At 42.5% G+C, this 21,198-nt stretch overlaps 1 protein-coding gene across 1 annotated transcript in view; it reads right to left on the reverse strand.

Annotated features, from left to right (window-relative positions):
- Nucleotides 1-21,198, reverse strand: part of AHCYL2 (adenosylhomocysteinase like 2) — a 72,620-nt gene that overhangs the window by 24,707 nt on the left and 26,715 nt on the right. The window contains exon 2 of the mRNA XM_056482332.1: nt 3,504-3,612. Within this exon, the coding sequence (XP_056338307.1) occupies nt 3,504-3,612 (109 nt within the window). The remainder of the gene's footprint in view (nt 1-3,503; nt 3,613-21,198) is intronic.

Here is a 21,198-nt window from a genome sequence, read left to right on the forward strand (position 1 = left end):
TCACATAGAGAGAGCAGAAGCACCACGAAAATTTAATTTTCCATCCAACTACAGAAGACATTTAGGGGAAAAGCCCTTCAGGTGATCCCAAACCTACAGCAGGATCCCTGTGGATTTGTCTGGAACCCCACAGCCTGACAAAGGGAAACTCCTCTCCCTAAAGTAAACTAAAAAAAATTATTTTAAAGTTAGCAACTAACTAAAGTGTTGCTGTATGTTGTTAAAAAGAAGAAGGTGTAAAAGAGAAGGGGTGGTCTGAAGGTTTTATTCTAAATTTATTATTTCTACAGCTGCTAGTCAAGTTTTTCTTTACACCTTTTAAGCCTGCCTTGCTTTTGCTCCTAATTCTATCTTATAGCAAAAGATGAATATATTAAATCAAGAAATCTAAACCTGTACACTAAATTAATATTTCAAATTAAAGTGTTGCTGTATGTTGTTAAAAAGAAGAAGGCGTAAAAGAGAAGGGGTAGTCTGAAGGTTTTATTCTAAATTTAATATTTCTATAGTTGCTAGTCAAGTTTTTCTTTACACCCTTTGAGTTTTAGGCCTGCCTTGCTTTTGATCCTAATTCTGTCTTACAGCAAAAGATAAATATATTAAATCAAGAAATCTAAACCTGTACACTAAATTAATATTTCAAATTAAATCCAAGACAAGAGGGATGCTCACAGAAGGAATGAAATGTGGAAAACTTTTCCTGGGAGGAACAGGACAGGGAGGAGAAGAAGGGATGGAAGGGAGAGAGAAAGAGCAGCAGCTGCACTCTGGGGTCACACAGAGAGAGCAGGAAAATGGAATTTTCACCCCCAGATATAGAAGGCAGTGAGGAATGGTGACAGACAGGCAGAGAGGAATGGTGACAGACAGTGAGGAATGGTGAATTCAGTGAGGAATGGTGACAGGCAGTGAGGAATGGTGACAGTGAGGAATGGTGACAGGCAATGAGGAATGGTGACAGGCAATGAGGAATGGTGACAGACAGTGAGGAATGGTGACAGACAGTGAGGAATGGTGACAGTGAGGAATGGTGACAGGCAGTGAGGAATGGTGACAGACAGTGAGGAATGGTGACAGACAGGCAGAGAGGAATGGTGACAGGCAGTGAGGAATGGTGACAGGCAGTGAGGAATGGTGACAGGCAGTGAGGAAAGGTGACAGGCAGTGAGGAATGGTGACAGACAGGCAGTGAGGAATGGTGACAGGCAGTGAGGAATGGTGACAGGCAGGCAGAGAGGAATGGTGACAGGCAATGAGGAATGGTGAAGGCAGTGAGGAATGGTGACAGACAGTGAGGAATGGTGAAGGCAGTGAGGAATGGTGACAGACAGTGAGGAATGGTGACAGGCAGTGAGGAATGGTGACAGGCAGTGAGGAATGGTGACAGACAGTGAGGAATGGTGACAGGCAGTGAGGAATGGTGACAGACAGTGAGGAATGGTGACAGCCAGTGAGGAATGGTGACAGACAGTGAGGAATGGTGACAGGCAGGCAGTGAGGAATGGTGACAGACAGTGAGGAATGGTGACAGGCAGTGAGGAATGGTGACAGGCAGTGAGGAATGGTGACAGTGAGGAATGGTGACAGGCAATGAGGAATGGTGAAGACAGTGAGGAATGGTGACAGACAGGCAGAGAGGAATGGTGACAGGCAGTGAGGAATGGTGACAGTGAGGAATGGTGACAGGCAGTGAGGAATGGTGACAGGCAATGAGGAATAGTGACAGGAAATGAGGAATGTTGCGTGAAGGCAGTGAGGAATGGTGTAGGCAGTGAGGAATGGTGACAGGCAGTGAGGAATGGTGAAGGCAGTGAGGAAAGGTGAAGGCAGTGAGGAATGGTGACAGGCAGTGAGGAATGGTGACAGACAGTGAGGAATGGTGACAGGCAGTGAGGAATGGTGACAGGCAATGAGGAATGGTGACAGGCAGTGAGGAATGGTGACAGGCAGTGAGGAATGGTGACAGACAGGCAGAGAGGAATGGTGACAGGCAATGAGGAATGGTGACAGGCAGTGAGGAATGGTGACAGACAGTGAGGAATGGTGACAGTGAGGAATGGTGACAGGCAGTGAGGAATGGTGACAGGCAGTGAGGAATGGTGACAGGCAGGCAGTGAGGAATGGTGACAGACAGTGAGGAATGGTGACAAGAAATGAGGAATGGTGACAGGCAGAGAGGAATGGTGACAGGCAGTGAGGAATGGTGACAGGCAGTGAGGAATGGTGACAGGCAGACAGTGAGGAATGGTGTAGGCAGTGAGGAATGGTGACAGGCAGTGAGGAATGGTGACAGGCAGTGAGGAAAGGTGACAGGCAGTGAGGAATGGTGACAGGCAATGAGGAATGGTGAAGGCAGTGAGGAATGGTGACAGGCAGTGAGGAATGGTGACAGGCAGTGAGGAATGGTGACAGCCAGTGAGGAATGGTGACAGGCAGTGATGAATGGTGACAGGCAGGCAGTGAGGAATGGTGACAGACAGTGAGGAATGGTGACAGGAAATGAGGAATGGTGACAGACAGTGAGGAATGGTGACAGACAGTGAGGAATGGTGACAGGCAGGCAGTGAGGAATGGTGACAGGCAGTGAGGAATGGTGACAGGCAGTGAGGAATGGTGACAGGCAATGAGGAATGGTGACAGACAGTGAGGAATGGTGACAGACAGGCAGAGAGGAATGGTGACAGGCAGTGAGGAATGGTGACAGGCAGTGAGGAATGGTGACAGGCAGTGAGGAATGGTGACAGGCAGTGAGGAATGGTGACAGGCAATGAGGAATGGTGACAGACAGTGAGGAATGGTGACAGACAGTGAGGAATGGTGACAGGCAATGAGGAATGGTGACAGACAGTGAGGAATGGTGACAGGCAATGAGGAATGGTGACAGGCAGTGAGGAATGGTGACAGGCAGTGAGGAATGGTGACAGGCAATGAGGAATGGTGACAGACAGTGAGGAATGGTGAAGGCAGTGAGGAATGGTGACAGGCAGTGAGGAATGGTGACAGGCAATGAGGAATGGTGACAGACAGTGAGGAATGGTGAAGGCAGTGAGGAATGGTGACAGGCAATGAGGAATGGTGACAGACAGTGAGGAATGGTGACAGGCAGTGAGGAATGGTGACAGGCAGTGAGGAATGGTGACAGGCAGTGAGGAATGGTGACAGGCAGTGAGGAATGGTGACAGGCAGTGAGGAATGGTGACAGGCAGTGAGGAATGGTGACAGGCAATGAGGAATGGTGACAGACAGTGAGGAATGGTGACAGTGAGGAATGGTGACAGGCAATGAGGAATGGTGACAGGCAGTGAGGAATGGTGACAGGCAATGATGAATGGTGACAGGCAGGCAGTGAGGAATGGTGACAGGCAGTGAGGAATGGTGACAGGCAATGAGGAATGGTGACAGACAGTGAGGAATGGTGACAGGCAGTGAGGAATGGTGACAGACAGGCAGTGAGGAATGGTGACAGGCAGCTCCCCTGAGCCCGGGCACACCCCCCTGCCCACCTGAGCTGTAGCTGTCTGTCGAGGACTGTGAGATGGAGCGCGACAGCGAGCGCCGCCCAATCTTGCTGGGCCGCTTGTTGAACTCCTGCTTCTGGTCAGCAAACTGGATCTGTGGGAGAAACCAGGGATTTCCTGTAAGAAACACCCAGCACGTCCATCCCAAGCAGCCAAAGCCTTGAGGGGACACCAGCAGCAGCTCAGTCACCTGGAGCACAATTCCTGTTATTTAACAGTAAATTGTTCATTTTGATTTCAGTCCTTCCAGCCAAAACTGGAGCTGTCACTCCAGGCTGTTGAATTTTGCCTGGAGAACACAAATTTTTAGGATCCTGAGACGGGATCAGAACAGCCATGGGAAGGGAAAATCCAGCCCAAGCTCAGGTGTGAGCCAGGGCTGTGCCGGGATTCTCGCGCTGGTCCCGCGGGACGGGGCTGGGCAACACCCGGGCTTGTGCTCCTCTGAGAAATGCTGCCCTGAAGTAACTTCCCTTTGCTGTCCTTCCCCTTTGCTGTCCTTTCCCTTTGTTGTCCTTTCCTTTTTCTGTCCTTCCCCTTTGCTGTCCTTTCCCTTTGCTGTCCTTTCCCTTTGCTGTCCTTTTCCTTTTCTGTCCTTTTCCTTTTCTGTCCTTTCCCTTTTCTGTCCTTATCCTTCCCTTTTCTGTCCTTTCCCTTCCCTTTTTTTGTCCTTTCCCTTCCCTTTTTTTGTCCTTTCCCTTCCCTTTCCTTTCCTTTCCCTTCCCTTTTCCTTCCCTTTTCTGTCCTTTCCCTTTCTTGTCCTTTTCCTTCCCTTTTCTGTCCTTTTTTGTTCCCAGAATTCAGAACAAATCCCTCCAAGGCTGAGCAGCTCCATCAGAGGAGGAGGTGACTGCTGTGAAGCAGTGCTGGAGACACGCAGGGATTCTGACCAAGGGGGAATAATGTGGGTTAAATTCACATTTTCCTTTCCCACATCACCTTTCCAAGGAAATCAAACAACCATTTCACAGGACACAGTGGAATTGATAAACCAGAGCTCCCTGAGCCCTCACACAACCAAAACCAAGCAAAGGAAGAATAAAAATCCCGGACCAAATCAGGCTTTAAAATAAATTCTTTAAGGTTTAAACCCCTTAAACACTGCCACAAGCTGGGTTCAGCCTCAGCTGAGACTAAAGGAGGGGGAAGGAAACACCAGGAAAGGGAAATTTGGGAAGGGGTCAGGTCGAGGCTCGGATCTGCCTTTGGCTTGCACTGGCTGATGTCCCCTGGCTTTAATATCTTAGGGAATAGAGAGAGGGGGCAAAAAGGGAATTTCACAGAACCCTGGAGTGGTCTGGGGTGGAAGGGACTGAGGATGATCCCTGACACAGGACACCTTCCCCTATGCCAGGCTGCTCCAGTCCCACCCCAAGGGCCGAGTCCAGCCGGGCTGGGAAGATGGGAATGCTCCAGATGGGGATGAAAAGAGAGATCTGGCTGCAGGATCCACCAAACCACAGCTCCAAGGAGAAGCTCCCTGGATTTAGGAGCCCAAGCTGCTGTTTCCAACTGCCAGCAGAACAAACAATTCCAGCTGGAAAACCTCCCCTGCAGGGCCACCAGGGGTTAATGAGCGCTGAGGGCAGCTGAGGTTTCACCTTCACATCCCAAATGAGCCAAATCTAAACCAGCTCCATCACAAAGAGACACCTTGAGCTACTTCTCTGTGCAAAAAAAAAAAAAAATCTCTTTATCCAAAGGTTTTCCTGGAAAACTTCCCTGTGCTGACAGAGCGACGCGTTTGCCTCGACTTTCATCATTCCCAAAAAAAAATGCAGAGAGTCCCAATTCTCCAACTGAGGAATAAACAACTGGGTGGAACAGCAAGGGAGGAGAAGAGAGGTGAAGAAACAAGTGCAGTGAGAGTGGAGAACCCACGGTTGTGCCCTCACCTGGCCTTTCATCCCCGACTCGCCATTGACGTTGTATTTCTTCTTGTTGGGCATGGTGGCCTGTGCTGCCCCCGAGCAGGGAATGCCCAATTTACGCCCAATTTATGCCCAATTTATACCCAGCAGCCCCATCCTGACCCTGCTGATCCTGCTCTACCAGGGGCGGGAGGTGAAAGCAACCACTTGGATTTTTTTTTAATTTTTTTTTTTTTTTTGGGCAGACCCCAGGACTTAATGAGGCGTCCCGAGGAACAATTCCTGCCTGTGTGGGTTGTTTTTTTTTTTTTTTTTTGGAGCTTTTTGAACGTGTGTGCATAACAATGCCTTATTTATGTAACCAGAACATTTCCCTGCTCTCTGTAATTAACTCCCTAATTAAGCTCCTTTAACTCGGGTCCTCCCTCTTTCCCCCTCCCCCCCAATGTCAGATGATTGGAGCCTCGTTAGAGGGAAATTAACTAATGAGCAACTAAAACAAGGGGGCGTTTGTTGGATGGCAAAGTGGTTTTTAATTATTATTGTTTTAATTATCCCGGCCCTGGCTGCGGCCCCCACGGCAACCAGGGCAGAGTTTGTCCTTGGAAGGTCCAGACCCAACATCCCTCCTGGGCTGCTCCAGCCCTCTGGGAATGTCCTGGGTTGAAATAGAGTGACCAGAAATGTGAATTCTGTTAACCCAGCTGGGGCAGTGCCCCTGATCTCCTGGCACACATTATCTGCTCATGGGCCATCTTTAAACCAGCTGGGCAATCATCTTTATCTTTCCCACAGCCCATCCTCCCTCCAGGAGATATCTCCTGTTCATGGCCAGTGAGTCCCAGGGCATGACTGATAAAATTCCATCATCCCACTGGGAGATGCTCCAGCCAGGGGAGGAGCCAAGCCTTTCCTACCCAGATAAAAACTGACATTTTGGACACCAAGGGACCTTCTTCCCACTGCATTCCAGAGGAAAACCAGACCTTTGCACATCATCCCTGCACCTTCAGAGGAAACTGCACCTTCTCCAGGAGCACTGCTCCAGCTGAACCACATCTGCCCCTGCAGGAGGATGCAGCCACCATTGAATGGGACTGTGCCAACACCCTGACTGACTGACGGGTGTCAGCTTGGATTCTGACTCTGGCAGGGGTTGGGATTGTTCTGTGTAATACTGCATTTCTAGTTTAATGTTCCTAGTAAAGAACTGTTATTCCTATTCCCATATCTTTGCTGAGAGCCCCTTAATTTCAAATGATAATAATTTGGATTTAGGGGGTTTACATTCTTCGTTTCAAAGAGAAGTTTCTGCCTTTATTGGCAGACAGATGTCCTCCTCACCAGGACAGGGAATTCCAGAATCATGGAATGGTTTGGGCTGGAAGGGACCTTAAATCCCATCCAGTTCCAACCCAACACCTTCCCCTATCCCAGGCTGCTCCTTGGACACTTCAGGGATGGAGCAGCCAGAGCTTCCCTGGGATGGGAATTATCCCAGGTAATAAACCAGCATGATAAAATGGATTACAATGCCAGCCTCTAAATGAGAATTAAAACTGGGGTCTGCTCATTCCACAGCCTTTCAGTGGGAAGAGACGATCCAAGGAAGGAAAAAATGGGAAAAACCAGTGGCAGAGGTTGGGGAGGCTTTGGGGTCTCCTCCAAATCAACCCATCCTGTGATTCCACCCTGTGATCCCAAGGAAAAGGTATTTGGGAAAAGCAGAGCCTGGATGATTTCTGACTGAATATGGGATAAAAAGCTCCCCCAGCCCTGAGTGCTGCTGTACACCGGATTTACACCAGATTTATACTGGATTAACACCGGATTTACATCGGATTTACACTGCATTTACACTGCATTTACACTGGATTTACACCTGATTTACACCGGATTTACACTGGATTTACACCGGATTAACACTGCATTTACACTGGATTTACACTGGATTAACACCGGATTTACACTGGATTTACACTGGATTTACACCGGATTTACACTGGATTTACACCAGATTTATGCTGGATTAACACCGGATTTACACTGGATTTACACTGGATTAACACCGGATTTACACTGGATTTACACTGGATTTACACTGCATTTACACCGGATTTACACTGGATTTACACCGGATTTACACTGCATTTACACTGGATTTACACCAGATTTACACTGCATTTACACCAGATTGGCATTGGATTAAAACTGGATTTACACTGGACTCACACTGCATTTACAGCGGATTTACACGGGATTTAACCCGGGTTTACACCAGATTTACATCTGATTAACACCGGAATCACACCGGATTTACACCAGATTTACACTGGATTTACACCAGATTCACACTGGATTTACTCTGGAATTACACCTGATTTACAGCGGATTTACACTGCGTTTACACTGGATTTACACAGGATTTAAGCTGGGTTTACACTGGATTTACACCGGATTCACACCGGATTTTACACTGGATTCACTCTGGATTTACACCAGATTCACACTGGGTTCACACTGGGTTTTACACTGGATTCACACCGGATTCACATTGGATTTACACTGTGCTTACACCAGATTCACACTGCATTCAAACTGCATTTACACCTGCTTCACCCTTGCTTTACACTGCATTTACTCCAGATTTACACTGGATTTACATCTGATTTACACCAGCTTTACACTGGATTTACACTGCATTTACTCCAGATTTACACTGGATTTACACCTGATTCACACTGGATTTACACTGCATTTACTCCAGATTCACACCAGATTTACCCTGGATTTACACCTGATTTACACTGGATTTACACTGCATTTACTCCAGATTTACACTGCATTTATCCCTGATTTACACTGGATTTACACTGGATGTACCCTGCATTTACACCAGAGTCACACTGGATTTACACTGCATTTACTCCAGATTCACTGGATTTACCCCTGATTTACACCTGATTCACACTGGATTTACACTGGATTTACTCCAGATTCACACTGGATTTACTCCTGGTTTACACTGGATCAGAACCCACAGTTGTCCTGAGGATGGAAAACGCTGCCAGGGAAAATCCCTCCCAAAATGTTCCTCCCGTGGCATTTTCCATCTCCAGGGGATTTCAAGGAATTCACTAAAAGAACAAAAATTCCTGAGCAATTTCCTATCCCAGCACATTCCTGACAGCAACTCCTGGAGGAATGGATGGGGGAAAAAAAAGGAAAATCCCCCAGAATTGCTGAAAAAGGTGAAAAATGGAAATGTGAATTATTCCAAACGTGGAAATATCTCAGGGAAGGAGAATCTGGGATCAGCATTGCTGTGCTCACTCAACACCCCAGCCCAAGTTGTGTTTTCCAGGAAAATTTTTCATTTTCCACATTATCCATGAAGTTTTTGCAAAATCCTAAGGGAGACACAACTCAAAGTCTTTAAAAAGGAGTAAAAAATTCATTTTATGGTAACAAAGCACAGACTCTTTTCCAGCAGGTTTTCACATCCAAAGGTTTTTCCTGGGGAAAAAAAAATCTTTTTTTTTTTTTCCTCAGTGAATGTCGGGTCCAACACACTAAAATTAAGAATTAATATTTGATCAAAATGCTAAAATTAAAAGATTAGAGCTCAGGAATATTCTGTGATTTCTCTGTCAGTCTGGGTCAGCCAAATAAAATCAGTGAGTACTACTCTCAATCCCAGTAAATTGTTTTGTTCTGAGTGTTTTTAATTAATTCTTGGCCACTAATTTATTTTTTTGGAGGGAACAAAGGGAGAAAACAAGAGTTTTCTGTGGGATTAAGCAGCACAAGCATCGCTGGAGCTTCCAAATCCACCTGCAAAAAACTTGGGAATTTCAAATTCTGCATGGAGTGAGTTAAAATCCATCATTTTGTGGATGGAAGAGCAGGAACAGGTTTGGTTATTGGGTCAAAAATATCAATAATATAGGTAATATATTATTGTGCTTTAATAAATTAAATTAGTTTAATAAAATAAATTAGTGCTTTAATAAATTATTTAACTTTAACTGTAAAAGACCTTGCAATTAGCTAAATTCAGCTTCATTTTGATCATTTTTAACTGGTAGCTAAAAGTGTTGCAGAACTCTCTGTACTTTAAATAAAATTTAATAAACAACCAAATCCAAATGAGAAATTTGTCTCCTTCATGTTTTAATCCTGACTCTGAGTAAAAGCAAAAAAAAAAAAAAAAACCAAACCCTAAAAACAAGGTACTATGACAGAACCCACATTTCCAGCTGCTTTCCCAAGCAGCAATCCAAAGGAATTATTTATTATTATTATTATTATTATTATTATTATTATTATTATTATTATTGTTGTTGTTGTTGTTGTTGTTGTTTTGTTGTTGTTGTTGTTGTTGTTGTTTTTGTTTTGTTGTTGCTGTTATTATTATTCTTGTTATTATTATCCTTGTTATTCTTGTTCTTCTTCTGTTATTATTATTATTGTTGTTATTGTTATTATTATTGTTATTCTTGTTCTTATTCTGTTATTATTATTATTATTATTATTATTATTATTATTATTATTATTATTATTATTATTATTATTGTTGTTGTTGTTGTTGTTGTTGTTATTATTCTTGTTATTCTTGTTCTTCTTCTGTTATTATTATTATTATTATTATTATTATTATTATTATTATTATTATTGTTATTCTTCTTCTTCTTCTTCCTCCTGTTATTATTATTATTATTCTTGTTATTATTATTATTATTATTATTGTTGTTGTTGTTGTTGTTTTGTTGTTATTACTATTCTTGTTATTATTATCCTTGTTATTCTTGTTCTTCTTCTGTTATTATTATTATTATTATTATTATTATTGTTATTATTCTTGTTATTATTGTTATTATTATAGTTATTCTTCTTCCTGTTATTATTATTATTGTTATTATTCTTGTTCTATTATTATTATTATTATTATTATTATTATTATTATTATTATTATTATTATTATTATTACTACTACTACTAGAACTTCCCAACATTGGGTTAACCATAAGAACTGGACATAAAGCAGGGACTCAACAAGAACATTAAGAGCTGATTTGAAATAATGACCTTAAATAATGAGCAGTTCAGAGCTTGGGCTAATTATTGCTGGAGATGTGGCTGCTCCTCCACGCTGAGCCAGGAACCACAAAAAATGCAAATGAGCTGAGTTAAAATCCTAATTAAAAATATTGCTGCAGGACACGACCTGGAGAGAGATTTGATGCCACAGCAGCTTTTAAACCACCCATGAAATCATGAAAAAGGAAATTACTGAAGCAATGAGAATAAAAAAAAGGTGATTTAAATAAAATTTTTGTCATCTGACCCTGATCTCATAATGGAAAAATGAGAGAACCTGCAGGGAGAGGTTTTGTTTTTACATCTTTTACAAAGAAAAATCAAAATCTGAGACAATAAAAGATTGTGAAGGATGCAAAGTTTGTCACTGATAACTCCTACATGCAGATTTCATTATAAATAAAATACCATCAAAATTCCCAAAGAGCAAAGGGATGCCTCAAATCCTGACTGTGATCCAGGTAGGAAGGAACTCCACATTCCAAGGGGAATGTTTTTAAAGGATTGATCCAGTCTGGAATTAATTCCACATTCCAAGGGGAATGCTTTTAAAGGATTGATCCAGTTCAGAATGAACTCCACCTTCCAAGGGGAATGCTTTGATCCAGGCTGGAATGAATTCCATATTCCAAGGAAAATGCTTTTAAAGGATCCTATTGGTTCAGAATGAACTCCACACTCCATAGTGAATGCTCCTAAAGGATCCATGTGGGCTGGAATGAATCCCACATTCCAAGGAGAATGCTATTAAAGGATTGATCCAATTCAGAATAAACCCCACATTCCACAGTGAATGCTTTTAAAGGATTGATCCAGTTCAGAATGAATTCCACTTTCCAAGGTGAAGCTCCTGCAGGATCGATGTGGGTTGGAATAAACTCCACATTCCACGGTGAATCCTTTTAAAGGATTGATTCAGTCTGGAATTAATTCCAAACTCCAAGGAGAATGCTCCTGAAGGATCAATGTGGGTTGGAATGAACGCCACATTCCAAGGAGAATACTTTGATCCAGGTGGGAATGAGCTGCCCATCCCAAGGAGAATGCTCCTGAAGGATCGATGCTGCTCAGAATGAACTCCACATTCCAGGGTGAATCCTTTTAAAGGATTGGTTCAGTCTGGAATTAATTCCAAATTCTAAGGTGAATGCTTTTAAAGGATCGATGCTGCTCAGAATGAACTCCACATTCCAAGGAGAAGCTGTTGAAGGGTGGGTCAGGGTGGGAATGAGCTGCACACTGCAGGTGAAGGCTTTTAAAGGATCAGAGCAGAGCAGGGATGGAGCTGCTGAAGGGCTGCAGCTCCCTCTGCTGAGCAGAGAGGACAGGGAAGGAACACTTGGAAAGGGAATTCCTGCACAATTCCACATCCACACCGGGATACAAACACAATCCTGCCCCTCTGTTCAGGTTTCATCTTAACTGGAATTCTCTCCAAATTTCTGTGAATTTTCTGAGCCCTCTCAGGATTGTCAGCAGGGGAGCATTCCCCCTTTTCTTCTCCCTGGAATTCCCATTCTCTGCCAGGAATGTCTGGGAGTTTGTTGGATTTGGGGTGGTGTTTTCCAAGAACACCAAGTTTGATTTGTGCCAGGAAAAGCCAAAGTGTGGGATGTGAGCAGCACAGATATTCCCAAAGGATTCCCAGAGCTCTTGCTGGCCTTGCACACTGAGCATTCCTTCCTCCATGGGAAACATGGAATCACTGAGCTTGGAAAAGCCCCTGGAGCCAACCCAGCAGAGCCAAGGCCACCCTGCCCCTGTCCCCAAGTGCCACATCCACGGGGCTGTGACACCCTGCAGGGATGGACAAACCTTCCCAGGAGGGAACTGCCCCAATTTCCAACCCAAACCTTCCCTGGAACTTCTCCAGGGTCCTTCCTATGAGCTGCAGGTTTTTAGGAACTCCCCAGGATGAGCTGCTTTATATGGGCTCAGTCCTGCAGGAACTGCTCCAGCCTGGATCCCTTTTCCATGGGCTCAGTCCTGCAGGAACACATTTCCCCAGCCTGGATCCCTTTTTTTCCAAGCTGCTCCAGCCTGGATCCCTTTTCCATGGGGTCACTCCTTCAGGAACTGCTCCCTTCTTCCATGGGCTCAGTCCCTTGGGAATTTTTCTAGTGTGGATCCCTTTTCCATGGGCTCAGCCCTTCAGGATTCGGCTCTTCCAGCCTGGATCCAAATTTTTCCAGTCCATGGAAAAAGGGATCCAGGCTGGAGCAGTTCCTGAAGGACTGACCTCACAGAAGAGGGATCCACACTAGAAAAATTCCTAAGGGACTGAGCCCATGGAAAAAGGGAGAAATTCCTGAGGGACTGAGCCCATGGAAAAGGGATCCAGGCTGGGGCAGCTTGGAAAAAAACAGGAATCCAGCTTTGAGCAGTTCCTGAAGGGCTGAGCCCATGGAAAAAGGATCCAGGTTGGAGCAGCTCCTGAATAACTGAGCCCATGGAAAAGGGATCCACACTAGAAAAATTCCCAAGGGACTGAGCCCATGGAAAAAGGGAGCAGTTCCTGAAGGAGTCACCCCATGGAAAAGGGATCCAGGCTGGAGCAGTTCCTGCAGGACTGACCCCATATAAAGCAGCTCATCCTGGAGCAGTTCCTAAAAACCTGCAGCTCACAGGAACGATGCTGTAGAAATCCCAGGGAAGGTTTAGGTTGGAAATTGGGAAAATCCCCTTCAGGAATGACCCTGGCTGGGCAAGAGGCACCAGAATTCCTGGTTTTCCTGGCAGGGTGACACTGCTCAGGCACAGGGAGGCTCCATCCTGGTGGGATCTGCTCCTGGGCTCGGCCCCCTGAGACCTTCCTGGGAAGTTTGATCCAACAAAACATCCCAAAATATTTTTTTTAATACCTTAAACCCCAAATTGTTTCCATTTCCCACAGCAAACCTCTGAAGTTTGGGATCATCTCTCAGATTAGGAATTCCAGCACAAGTGGGGAATTCCCATCACTTCTACAATTTGATTTTAGAAAAAAAAACAAACTAAAAATGTGGGTGGTGAGTATTTAAGCTCCTTTGAGGTTTTAGATGAGGAAAATCAGGATTTTCCTCCTTTCCCTGAAAACACCAAAACAAAACCTCCCTGATGCTCCCCAGCCTTTAACTCCCTGATTTCCAATATTCCTGACTCTAACCAAGATTTATTATTAATTTTATTATTAAAATTATTATCATAATAGTTTTATATTTATATTATAATATTATAATAAATTTTTATTATTAAAAATTTCAGGAAATACCAGCAGTGATCTGCTTGGAAAAGGGAGAGCAATTAGGAAAAGCTTTTAAACCCTGCTTTGATTAATAAATCACTCAAGGATGGAATTTCAGAGCAAAGAACAATTCAAAACCTCAGTAAATATAAAATTTTCAGTATCCAGAGGTTGATCCAGGTGATGAAAGGCATGACTGGAAAACAAGAATTAGGAATTATTGCCCAAATCCACAAAAATAGAGGGGGTGCTGAAAATCTGGATGGGATGGGATCAGAGCTGGAGGAAAGAGGGAGTGGGAAAAATTCCAGAGGCTGCAGCAGCTCCATGCAGGCACGAGGGGGAGTGAGATCCCTGCAGAAAATCCCAAATTTTCATGGATGGAGGAAAAGAGCAAAACCCAGAGAGGCTCTGAGGAGAATTTTTTGGGATTTCTATCAGCTGGGAATGCCAGCAGCTTTTGGGAAAGATTGGATTAAATTGGGAGGGGTTGTGGTGTCCTGGTGTTCCCAAATTGCACATTCCCAGCAAAAATTCCACATCTCCCCTTCCCCTGGAATCCCTGCAAATCCCAAATCCCATTTAGGGGGAGAGAACCAGGAGATCTCCTCAGGATTTGGGGTGTGGTGGGAGGGGAAGGGTTAAAAAATTAAATTAAATTATAAATCAGGACTCTGGGGTTCAGTGTCCCTGGCTAAAGAGGAAAAAGTCAGGAATGGTGAAAATTCCATGTTGGGAAAAAAATCATGGAAACACAGAGCTGAGCTCAGTGAGCAGCCTGGTCTGGTGGGAGCTGGAATTTCTGCTGGAAAATCAGATTTTTGATGGGAGGTGGAATTTCTGCTGGTAAATTTGAATTTCTGGTGGAGGGTGGAATTCCTGCTGGAAAACTGAATTTCTACTGGAAAATGGAATTCCTGCTGGAATTTCTGGTGGAAAACTGAATTTCTGCTGGAAAATAAAATATCTGCTGGAAAATGGGATTTCTGCTGGAAAATGGGATTTCTGCTGGGAGGTGGAATTTCTGCTGGAAAATGGAATTCATGCTGGAAAGCAGAATTTCTGCTGGAAAATTAATTTCTGCTGGAATTCCTGCTGGAAAGTGGAATTTCTGCTGGAATTTCTGGTGGAAAATGGAATTCCTGCTGGAATTTCTTCTGGAAAATGGAATTCCTGCTGGAAAGTGGAATTTCTGCTGGAAAATTGAATTTCTGCTGGAATTTCTGGTGGAAGGTGAATTTCTGGTGGAAAATGGAATTCCTGGTGGAATTTCTGGTGGAATTTCTGGTGGAATTTCTGGTGGAAAATGGAATTTCTGCTGGAATTTCTGGTGGAAGGTGGAAGTTCTGGTGGAAAATGGAATTCCTGGTGGAATTTCTTCTGGAAAATGGAATTCCTGCTGTACAGTGGAATTTCTGCTGGAATTTCTGCTGGAAAATGGAATTTCTGCTGGAATTTCTGGTGGAAAATGGAATTCCTGGTGGAATTTCTGGTGGAATTTCTGGTGGAAAATTGAATTTCTGCTGAAATTTCTGGTGGAAGGTGAATTTCTTCTGGAAAATGGAATTCCTGCTGTAGAGTGGAATTTCTGCTGGAAAATGGAATTCCTGGTGGAATTTCTGGTGGAAGTTCTGCTGGAATTTCTGGTGGAAAATGGAATTGCTGCTGTAGAGTGGAATTCCTGCTGGATCCTGGAATGGTTTGGGTGGGAAGGGACCTGACCCCAGCCAGTGCCACCTGCCATGGTGACCCCAGGGATGTCCCCAGGGATGTCCCCAGGGGTGGCTCCAGCTCTGGCTCTCCTGAGCCTGGACTAAAGGAGCTCCTGAGTTAATGAGTTCAGGAGTTAATGAGCTTTAATCACTGGAGCTGGGAAATGGAGCAGGGAGTGACAGCCCAGGCTCCCTGAGCTGCTGCTTTCCCGTGGGAACGGAGGGAGGGAGGGGAGGGAAAAACCCCCTAAAGCCTTTAAACCTGGATTAAGGACTGGGGACACAAATCCAGCTGTTCATGGGGTTGTCACTGCTCAGGAGCACAGAGCAGAGGGGATCCAGAGAGCAGGACAGCAGGAGAATAAACCCATCTGTCATTAACAGTGCTCAGAAACCTGCACTGAGCCAGGCCTTGCTAAGCCAGGTTTAACTCCAGAGCGTGGAACACAGAGCACCAATGTATTCTCTCATTAATACTGGTCAGAAACCTGCACTGAGCCAGGCCTTGCTAAGCCAGGTTTAACTCCAGAGTATGGAACACAGAGCACCAATGTATTCTCTCATTAATACTGGTCAGAAACCTGCACTGAGCCAGGCCTTGCTAAGCCAGGTTTAACTCCAGAGCGTGGAACACGGAGCACCAATGTATTCTCTCATTAATACTGCTCAAAAATCTGCACTAAGCCAGGCCTTACTAAACCAGGTTTAACTCCAGAGCGTGGAACACAGAGCAGAGGGGATCCAAAGAGCAGGACAGCTGGAACATGGAGAATAAACCCATCTCTCATTAATACTGGTCAGAAATCTGCACTAAGCCAGGCTTTGCTAAGCCAGGTTTAACTCCAGAGCATGGAACACGGTGCACAAACCCATTATCTCAATAATATTGCCAATAAATCTGCACTAAGCCAGGTCTTGTTAAGCCAGGTTCAATTCCAGAGGGTTGAAAAACCAGAGGAGAGGATCCAAGGAAAGATCAGAACAGCAGGAACATGGAGCACAAACCCATCTCTCAATAATAATGCCAATAAATCTGCAGCAAGCCAGGCCTTGCTAAGCCAGGTTTAACTCCAGAGGGTTGAAAAACCAGAGGGGAGAGGATCCAAGGGAAGATTAGAACAGCTGGAACATGGAGCACACACCCATCTCTCATTAATATAATTCATAAATCTGCACTAAGCCAGGCCTTGCTAAGCCAGGTTTAACTCCAGAGCATGGAACACCAGAGCACAAACCCATTATCTCAATAACATTGCCAATAAATCTGCACTGAGCCAGGCCTTGCTAAGCCAGGTTTAACTCCAGAGTGTGGAACACGGAGCACCAATGTATTCTCTCATTAATACTGCCAATAAATCTGCACTAAGCCAGACCTTGCTAAGCCAGGTTTAACTCCAGAGCATGGAACACGGAGCACAAACTGGTTTTCTCAATAATATTGCTCAAAAATCTGCACTAAGCCAGGCCTTGCTAAGCCAGGTTTAACTCCAGAGGGTTGAAAAATTGGAGCAGAGGGGATCCAAGTGAGAGCAGAACAGCTGGAACATGGAGAATAAACCAATTCTCTCATTAATATCATTCATAAATCTGCACTAAGCCAGGCCTTGCTAAGCCAGGTTTAACTCCAGAGTGTGGAACACGGAGCACAAAGCCATTGTCTCATTATAGTGCTCAGAAATCTGCACTGCACATTCCCATAAATTCATAGGGATTTATAGGATTGGAATCCCAGAGAACATTCCCATAAATTTATAGGGATTTATAGGATGGGAACCCAGAGAACATTCCCATAAATTTATAGGGGATTTATAGGATTGGAACCCATTGCACATTCCCATAAATTTATAGGATTGGAACCCATTGCACATTCCCATAAATTTATAGGGATTTATAGGATTGGAACCCCAGAGAACATTCCCATAAATTTATAGGGATTTATAGGATTGGAACCCAGAGAACATTCCCATAAATTTATAGGATTGGAATCCCAGAGAACATTCCCATAAATTTATAGGGATTTATAGGATTGGAACCCAGAGAACATTCCCATAAATTTATAGGGATTTATAGGATGGGAACCCACTGCACATTCCCATAAATTTATAGGGATTTATAGGATTGGAATCCCAGGGAACATTCCCATAAGATTTATAGGGATTTATAGGATTGGAATCCCAGGGAACATTCCCATAAATTTATAGGGATTTATAGGATTGGAATCCCAGGGAACATTCCCATAAATTTATAGGGATTTATAGGATTGGAACCCACTGCACATTCCCATAAATTTATAGGATGGGAACCCAGAGAACATTCCCATAAATTTATAGGAATTTATAGGATGGGAACCCCAAGGAACATTCCCATAAATTTATAGGATTGGAATCCCAGAGAATATTTCCATAAGATTTATAGGGATTTATAGGATTGGAACCCAGGGAACATTCCCATAAATTTATAGGGATTTATAGGATTGGAACCCAGGGAACATTCCCATAAATTTATAGGGATTTATAGGATGGGAACCCAGAGAACATTCCCATAAATTTATAGGATTGGAACCCATTGCACATTCCCATAAATTTATAGGGATTTATAGGATTGGAATCCCAGAGAACATTCCCATAAATTTATAGGGATTTATAGGATGGGAACTCACTGCACATTCCCATAAATTTATAGGGATTTATAGGGATTTATAGGATTGGAGCCCAGAGAACATTCCCATAAATTTATAGGGATTTATAGGATTGGAACCCACTGCACATTCCCATAAATTTATAGGGATTTATAGGATTGGAGCCCAGAGAACATTCCCATAAATTTATAGGGATTTATAGGATTGGAACCCAGGGAACATTCCCATAAATTTATAGGAATTTCCACCCCATTTCCTTGTTCCCTTTCCCTGTGGCAGCAAAATCTGGGATTTATCCTTTATTTACTTTTTTATTTATTATTTTATATCATTACTTTTATTTTAACCAAACCCAATCATGGAAAAAAACCCTAAAATTTCTTTTTAGAATTATCCTGGAAGGTTCTGGAAAGGGGATTAATAAACCCAAAAGGAATGAGAGGAGCAGGTGAATCAATAAAAGGGATTTTTGATTTTTTTTTTCATGTGTATTAAAAGATGAAGGGGGATGTGAAAATGAGATTAATGAGGGAACAGCTCCCATGGAAAATTGAATTTTTTCCTCCCACATCCTGCAGTGGGATCCACGGGGGTGGCAGCAACGTGAAATTGGATTTTTGTGGATTTAGGATCCCAAAAAGCACTGAGGGATTAAAATTGTTACCTGAATTATTGAATTTTTTGGGAATTTTTCAATGATTTCAGGCAGGATGTGTTCCCACTGAAATCCCAGAGCAGGGTCTGAATATTTGAATTTTTTTTTGGAATTTTTGAATTATTTCAAGCAGGATCTGCTCCCACTGAAATCCCAGAGCAAGGTCTGAATATTTGAAATTTTTTTGGAATTTCTGAATTATTTCAGACAGGATTTGTTCCTATTGAAAACCCAGAGCAAAGTGTGAATTTTTAAATTTTTTTGAATTTTGGAATTATTTCAGGCAGGATGTATTCCCACTGAAATTCCAGACCAGGGTCTGAATATGTGAAATTTTTTTTGGAATTTTTGAATTATTTCAGACAGGATGTGTTTCTATTAAAACCCAGGACAAGGACTGAATTTTTGAATTTTTTTTTTTTTTTATTTTTCATTGATTTCAGGCAGGATCTGTTCCCAGCTTTGCTGCTCACTGAAATCCCAGAGTAGGGACTGAATATTTGATTTTTTTTTTTAATTTTTGAATTATTTCAGGCAGGATGTGCTCCCCCATTGAAAACCCAGAGCAAGGTCTGAATATTTGAATTTTTTTGGAATTTTTTTGGAATTTTTTTGGAATTTTTGAATTATTTCAGGCAGGATGTGCTCCCACTGAAATTCCAGACCAGGGTCTGAATATTTGAATTTTTTTTGGAATTTTTGAATTATTTCAGACAGGATCTGCTCCCACTGAAAACCCAGGACAAGGACTGAATTTTTGAAATTTTTTTTAATTTTTCAATGATTTCAGGCAGGATGTGTTCCCACTGAAAACCCAGGACAAGGTCTGAATATTTGAATTTTTTTTTTTGAATTTCTGAATTATTTCAGACAGGATCTGTTCCTATTGAAAACCCAGAGCAAAGTGTGAATTTTTAAATTTTTTGGAATTTCTGAATTATTTCAGGCAGGATGTTTCTATTAAAAACCCAGGACAAGGACTGAATTTTTGAATTTTTTTTTTTTTTTTAATTTTTCATTGATTTCAGGCAGGATCTGTTCCCAGCTTTGCTGCCCACTGAAATCCCAGAGTAGGGACTGAATATTTGAATTTTTTTTGGAATTTTTGAATTATTTCAGACAGGATGTGTTCCCATTGAAATCCCAGAGCAAGGTCTGAATATTTGAAATTTTTTTTTTTAATTTCTGAATTATTTCAGACAGGATCTGCTCCCACTGAAAAAACAGGACAAGGACTGAATTTTTGAAATTTTTTTGAATTTTTGAATTATTTCAGGCATGATTTCTGCCCACTGAAAGCCCAGAGCAGGGTCTGAATTATTGAATTTTAAAAAAATTTTTCAATGATTTCAGGCAGGATGTGTTCCCACTGAAATCCCAGAGCAAGGTCTGAATATTTGAATTTTTTTTTTTAATTTTTGAATTATTTCAGGCAGGATATGTTCCCATTGAAAACCCAGAGCAAGGTCTGAATTATTGAATTTTTTTGGAATTTTTGAATTATTTCAGGCAGGATCTGCTCCCACTGAAATCCCAGAGCAAGGTCTGAATATGTGAAATTTTTTTGGAATTTTTGAATTATTTCAGACAGGATTTGTTTCTATTAAAAACCCAGGACAAGGACTGAATTTTTGAATTTTTTTTTTTTTTTTAATTTTTCATTGATTTCAGGCAGGATCTGCTCCCAGCTTTGCTGCCCACTGAAAGCCCAGAGCAGGGTCTGAATATTTGAATTTTTTTTTTTTTTTTAATTTTTGAATTATTTCAGGCAGGATGTGTTCCTATTGAAAACCCAGAGCAGGGTGTGAATTACTGATTTTTTTTTTAATTTTTTAAGGATTTCAGGCAGGATCTGCTCCCACTGGAATCCCAGAGCAAGGTCTGAATTTTGGAATTTTTTTGGAATTTTTTTTTAATTTTTGAATTATTTCAAGCAGGATATGTTCCCACTGAAAACCCAGAGCAGGGTCTGAATATTTGATTTTTTTTTTGGAATTTTTCAATGATTTCAGGCAGGATATGTTCCCATTGAAAACCCAGAGCAAGGTCTGAATATTTGAAATTTTTTTGGAATTTTTGAATTATTTCAAGCAGGATCTGCTCCCACTGAAATCCCTGAGCAAGATCTGAACTGTTGAATTTTTTTTTTTTTAATTTTTAATGATTTCAGGCTCTGAAATCCCAGAGCAGGGATAAACAACAATGATAAAAAAACTGATTTTTTTTTTTTTTGCAGCAGAACTTGGTGTCCTTTTCAATCTGGTTTCCTCCCATCTGCTCACCCCTCCCCCTTACAGAAATACAAAATAATTAAAGGAGAAAAAAAAATAAAATAAAATAAAAATCACTCTGGAAACCAAACAAGTGCTTCACATTCAGTTCTCCACCAAAAAAAAAAAAAAATCCCAAAAATGTTCAAATCTAAATTCAGCTTTTATTTCACTGCACCACTGAATTTGGATTTGTGGAAAATCTCCCAAA

This window comes from Oenanthe melanoleuca, chromosome 1A (genome assembly GCF_029582105.1).
Source record: "Oenanthe melanoleuca isolate GR-GAL-2019-014 chromosome 1A, OMel1.0, whole genome shotgun sequence".
Classification (NCBI taxonomy): domain Eukaryota; kingdom Metazoa; phylum Chordata; class Aves; order Passeriformes; family Muscicapidae; genus Oenanthe; species Oenanthe melanoleuca.